The 6659-nt window shown below is 34.1% G+C and overlaps 1 protein-coding gene across 6 annotated transcripts in view; it reads left to right on the plus strand.

Moving 5' to 3' along the window:
- LOC122244055 (uncharacterized) overlaps nt 1-6659 on the plus strand; it is a gene marked incomplete at its 3' end in the record, with an annotated part of 9789 nt that extends 3130 nt beyond the window's left edge. For 4 of the 6 annotated variants that reach the window (XM_043001853.2, XM_043001854.2, XM_043001850.2 and 1 more), the window contains 8 exon segments: nt 223-343; nt 1040-1275; nt 1904-2117; nt 2833-2949; nt 3292-3391; nt 3827-3962; nt 5578-5791; nt 6583-6659. In XM_043001853.2, coding sequence (XP_042857787.2) covers nt 231-343; nt 1040-1275; nt 1904-2117; nt 2833-2949; nt 3292-3391; nt 3827-3962; nt 5578-5791; nt 6583-6659 — 1207 coding nt within the window. 6 annotated transcript variants of the gene reach the window in all.

The raw sequence follows: 6659 nt of genomic DNA on the forward strand, positions 1-6659 counted from the left end.
GGCCCCTGCCTGAATGGGAAGTGCTGAGTCCCAGTTGCATTTAGGGTTGAAGGCCACTGCGGGTGTCTGGGAAACATGTCCTGAAAACCCATTTATTTACTCATTTGTATACTCGTATAAGGCAGATATTCTTCTCTTAATTCTTCTTGCATAAACTCCAAAAATGACATTGAAGATCATTATTAATCTTCAATATCGTAAACATTTGATAAATTTTTTCAGCTGAGAAGATGGAATGCAACACCAAGGAGGATCTTATGTTGATGAATCATGATAGCAAGGAAGATGAAAAAAAAGACATCAATGTGAATGAGATCAGCTCTTCCTTGAAAAAAATTGGTTTGTAAGTATGATATTTTTATTGCATTTACAAGTTACATACTATTTGAATGTATATTTCTTTGTGTATAGATTTTCATACATTAGATATAAATAATATGTATATTACACAGTGGGTAATCTACACCATTAACTCTGGCCATCAGTTATGAATATCCAAGCTTATAAAGTCACATAATACATAGAAATGTAAATAAAATTGAAGAATATTACAATTCAGAAATTGTATGTCCTCAGGTAATTTATATAAGGAATATATTACTTTTCCTGTACAAATTATTATTTTAACCCACTCATGACGGGGGCATTCCAGCCTTGCATGTCACAATGCCGGGGCTCTCGAACACTTAGGCCTGAATCAATTAAATGACTGGCACCGTATGGTGCCATCCGGCAACCGGGCCCTTGAATGAGCGGTACCGTAGTGTGCCACCCGTCCAGAGAGGGTTAATGATCACGTATGAAGAGAAGCGTATTTCATGTTAATGTTTTATATAAAGAATTCATTACAGCTTTATCAGTCTTTTCCTGTACAAATTATTATTTTAATGATCACGTATGAAGAGAAACATATTTCATGTTAATGGCAAATGTGCATGTTCATTTTTCTCAAGCTAGAATATTTGTTACTGTAGAGAAGAAACATTTATATTTGCCATGTAACTTACAGAATTGCTCCAAATTATTACCAAATTTTCAGAGAAGGTTCCTGTAAAAGAGCTGACTACATAACCTGGGATGACTACTTCATGGCCATTGCATTCCTGACTGCAATGAGGAGCAAGGACCCATGCTCCCAAGTTGGAGCCTGTATTGTTAACACAGAGAAGAAGATTGTAGGTATTGGCTACAATGGAATGCCGAGAGGCTGTAGTGATGATGTACTTCCTTGGAACAAACAATCGGAAGATTGTCTGCAGACAAAATATATGTATGGTGAGGAAATAGTGATTTTTTGTTTATAGAACTAATATACATTAATATAACTAATAGATAATAAATGTTACCATATGAATTGCTTTTACATTTTTTCAAACATGGTTGTGGTATAAGCAGGAGCTTTATGTAGTATTATGATTATTACTTAATATTTTTTGGAAATATATTAAAAATACAAATATAGTGGGAATAAAGGGTTAATGTTTATAAGACACTTATTTATCTGCCACTAGCCAACATATCTCGCCTACAATTTTGCCACTCACCTCTTGGTATCCCATCAAAGGCCAACAAACTTGTAGATCTTACCAGGGTAGAAGTAGAGGATGTCTACAGGTCCTTGGTTTATGGTAGTTCTTTTACAATTCACTGCTATCATGTTGGACTTCAAATTTAGGCCTTTCATCTCAGATCAGAGTAAATTCTTGTGCATTTGGACAGAACACAGGCAATATAATTTCAGGAAAAATGTCATATTTTGAAAACCACAGTAGGCATTTTGTAAATATTTACCAAAAAAAACACAGCCTTCATCACAGGTTTCAAATATATTTTTTCTATGGTAATAGTTTATGTTTAAGTTTTTGATATAATGAATTATGTTAGTCTTTTATTTACTTTACAGTTTGTCATGCAGAAATGAATGCAATCATGAATAAAAATTGCACAGATTTAGCTGGATGCACAATATATGTAGCACTGTTCCCTTGCAATGAGTGTGCCAAACTCATCATACAAGCTGGAATAAAGGAGGTTATTTTCTACTCTGATAAACATAGTCACAAACCAGAGACTATAGCTAGCAAACGTATGATGGATATGGCAAAAGTAAGATACAGGTATGGAAGTTTTGATTTTTATTTCCTTTTTTTCCCTGTATTCTGTTCTGTTCTTTTTATTCATAGAGTAATATTGATTAGTAATAAATGATGAATTTATGTTTTCAGCAATATTTTAATTAAGTGATGTACATACTCACACACACATACATATGCATGACTCAAGAGATGCACACATTTACACGCACAATCACACACACTCACACACCTACACACACCTGTAGACAACTGTACACACCTGTACACACCTATACACACCTGTACACACCTGTACACACCTGTACACACCTGTACACACTTTCACACTCTCGCGCTCTCACACTCTCACACACTCATTTTCTCTCATACTCTCTCATACTCTCATATGCTCTCATACTCTCATACTCTCGTACTCTTGTACTCTCGTACTCTCGTACTCTCGTACTCTCGTACTCTCGTACTCTCGTACTCTCGTACTCTCTCACTCTTGTACTCTCGTACTCTCGTACTCTCGTACTCTTGTACTCTCGTACTCTCTCACTCACTTACTCTCTTACTCTCTCACTCTCTTACTCTCTCACTCTCTTACTCTCTCACTCTCTTACTCTCTCACTTTCTCACTCTCTTACTCTCTCACTCTTACTCTACTCTCTCACTCTCTCACTCTCTCACTCTTTCTTTGTCTTGCTTGAAATACCACAATATTGATTTAACTTGAAGCATACATGTATTGCAGACAGCATGTACCGGCACAGAAGAAATTTGTGTTAAACTTCTCAGCCACAGATGGATGCCAGCAAAGAGGAAATGATAATGAACTGCACAATAACAAATCTGGAGTGCCATTGATCAGGTATGTTTACAATGACTATGATTGTGTTTTTTTTGACAGATTATTATCCTGTAAGAAATTTTAAGCTTTTAGTTATAACAAAAACAGCTCTGGCATTTATAGATTTTTCTAAGACATCATATTTTTTTTTTTGTAGAGATATCTCTTTTTTTGTAGAGATCATCTCTCTATTATTTTTTTAATTATAATTTTTCCCCTTTTATCAACTTCCATCTCTCCTTTCCTTATGCTTAACTAAAATATTATGTCATAATGAGCCACCATATATTGTGCTATAACTTGGCAGAATGATAAAATGGAATGTGTTAATACAAATAACAATGTCATAACCCATTGATATAGGAACATCAACCAGAAACGAGAAGATTATTTGGCATGGGGTGAATACTTCATGGCGGTGGCAAGTTTGTCGGCACTCAGAAGTAAGGACCCGTCTACACAGGTAAATTGAAGGTGCATTGAAACAGTCTATATATATATTATTTTTTTTAGCAGATATGCCTCTTGCCACTGTAGATGTTGGCGGAATAGTTAGATAGGGAGAATGAAATGCTTGAATCTATTGTATATTTTTTAAAAATAGTAGGCTATATTAAATATATGGAATGACGATAATAATTGATTGATTATTGGAAAGATAAGGAAATAGAAATGTGAATAGTTCAGCATCACTGATATGTGAAGAAAATAGTTGAATATATAAAAAAAATGGGAATTTCATTTCAAACCTTCAGCATCTTTGATAGGTTGTTATTTTGTTCTTAGAATAATATAGTTTAAAAGAAAATGATTATTTATATACATGCATTTGTAGATAGGTGTAATGTTCAAGGTATCCTTTTTTTGTTATAACACTGACAGATTGAAATTCTCACAGGTTGGTGCTTGCATAGTAAATAGTGATAATAAGATTGTAAGCATCGGTTACAATGGAATGCCTCGAGGCTGTGATGATGATCGGCTTCCCTGGGGCAAAGCAAGTTCAAATCGACTAGAAAATAAATACATGTATGGTGAGTTGCATGAATTTTAAAAGATTACCTTATATTAAGATTTTTGATGCCTGACTGGCACTCTCATTTTGTTGTTGGTTATCATTAGTGTTGTGCCTATCATGACCTTCAAGCATATTGAGAACAGAATGATAAGTATTCCTATGGAAAGGACTTTTATCTACCTGTTCATAAGTTGTGTGATAAAGATATATTAAAAGTTGTGTACCGCGCATTCATAAGCCTCAGTTGCCGGCGGCACAGTATTGTGCCAGCCAATTCAATTGATTTAGCCTAATAATCAACTGATCCCGGCATTTGATTATATAATTCCCAGTCCATTAAAACTTAAAATATAGCACTCTGTTTTTTTCTCTCTGTTATAGTTTCTCCGATTCATTGCACAAAGATCTTTTTGCTTTTAACATTCTTCATTTTTTCAGTACAATTTAGAAGTACTTGATTTTCTTAGAGTGAGCTCTAAATATGTTCTAATCACATATAGGACTGACCAGTTTGGTTATGAGGACTCATTCCTCTGTAGATAGGCCTGCGAATGAACTTGAGAATTGCATTTAGAATGTAGATGTATTTAAATTTTATTATGTTTTACCAAGGCAGTAGTATATATTTATCCAATACTCATTTCAGTCACCTTTAGTAGGATGTTCTGTCTTCATTTCAGGAGCATGGTTTCACTATTATATTTGTGTAGATTAACCCATTGCAGATGGGGGATAGATTCTCTTGCCTAGTCTCCAGGATGGGTAATTCAGTGAGGTAGCTTAAAGTAACATAATTTGAATCTTCCCACTCTCTTTCAGTCATTCATGATAAAACTAGAGCCATTTTTGTGTTTTATTTTTTGTGCATTTTATTGTAATTAGAGACTTATATATGCCATATGACAGTCTCTATAAAGGCTACAATTGACTAAAATTGTAGTATATGATCCATATCAGCTCATTATTTTCCTTATACTAAGTATGATACAAGTATTGCTGTCTAATTGGAGGGCAAAAAGCAACTTTATTTTTCCTATTTTTGTGCTTATATAACCACCTACAAGGAAGATAACTTGAAGAGGTAGGAAACCTATGCTTATGACTGTGAGTGCCACAGTAAAAGGCATCCCTATTGGCACAGGAGCACATTTTAGACACTGGGTATGGTTTGAGTCAACTTCCTTGTCTCTTGCCTGCACATCCTTCATCTGTGGTATTTTAGAACAAGAGGTCGTCAACTTGCTGTGTGCCTTTGCTCTCTAAAGATAGTGCTTACTAGAGACCGTAGATGGGTGCCATTCAAGGCTCTCTCTCTTACTAGTGCTAGAAGAAAGTGGTGCCATCTAGGTTTAGGAAGTTAGGTTTACTCAATATTACTGTAATTATAGTAATTATGACTGCACTCATTCCTTACTCATAGCACAATAAAATAGCACAATGATCCAAAATCACCAAACGTCATATACGCCATGACGCCCGTCGTCAGGCCAAAGCTCCTGTGTCATATATGCCATTACATCCGTCCGCAATGGGTTAAGGATATCTATATATATTTATATACATTGATATATAAACAAATTTGTCACTCTTGTAATATGAAAGAGGGTGTACATTTTTTTTTTTCATTTCAGTTTGTCATGCAGAGGTAAATGCCATCTTGAACAAAAGTTGTGCTGATGTTGCTGGATGTACCATTTATGTTGCACTTTTCCCTTGCAATGAATGTGCAAAGATCATCATTCAGTCGAGGATCAAAGAAGTTATTTATTTATCAGACAAGTATAAGGACAAACCTGAAACAATAGCCTCCAAGAAAATGTTAGATTTGGTTGGTATTTCATACAAGTAAGTGTCCTGTTTATGTTCCTGTAGTAGGTAATTGAGTTTTCTTTTGTAAAACAAAAAACAAAAAAAAAATCATTAGCCAAATTTTATGAGTAGTATTTGTACATTTTGAGGATCTGTAGAAAGAATAATTGCAGGTTATTAAAGTGAGCTTTAAAAGAAAATGAGAGGAAACAGCAGGGCCTTATAAAAAAGTATTTTAGGTATGATTGTCAAAATGTACCTATATCATCACTTCATTGTGAGATTGATATAGCTTTCCTAATTTATTTATGAAAATACTTGATGCAATGTTAATATAGCATACCTATATTTAAGAAAGGTAATCAGAAAATGTGTTCCCTTTATATATATCTTTTACGAATGCTATCGAGAATTTGTAAAACTATATTACTCTCCTTAAGTAAGAAATTTTTTTTTTTCACATGTAGGAGCCCCTCACTTTCATATGTATATCTTAATGAGGATTATGAACAGATAGGCTATGTTATCAATCCTGTTTGGTTGTTTGAAGAGTTTTACTTCAGTAGACATCTCTATTTTAATTTTGCAGAATAGATGAAAACTACAGATAGAATCCCTATTTATCATACCATTTTCTGTCACATCTCCGATTTACTTGATCTGGCCTGGAGCCTGAGGCATTGGTTTATTAAAATGTATTATTATGATATTTAAGGATTATTCTTTTTATGAATCATCATGAAGCTTGTCAAAATTTTATAACCTTTTATGTTATTGCATAAACTTATATTTTGTTTTAATACAGTGTATGTATATATTTTTTTCAGGCCATATACTCTGTCCTGCCAGAAAATATTAATAGATTTGGATTCAATTGATTGGAATAATGCAACACAGCTGCCAC

Source organism: Penaeus japonicus, unplaced genomic scaffold (assembly GCF_977035675.1).
Source record: "Penaeus japonicus unplaced genomic scaffold, GWHDUDI00000001_assembly GWHDUDI00000010, whole genome shotgun sequence".
In the NCBI taxonomy this organism is placed as follows: Eukaryota; Metazoa; Arthropoda; class Malacostraca; order Decapoda; family Penaeidae; genus Penaeus; species Penaeus japonicus.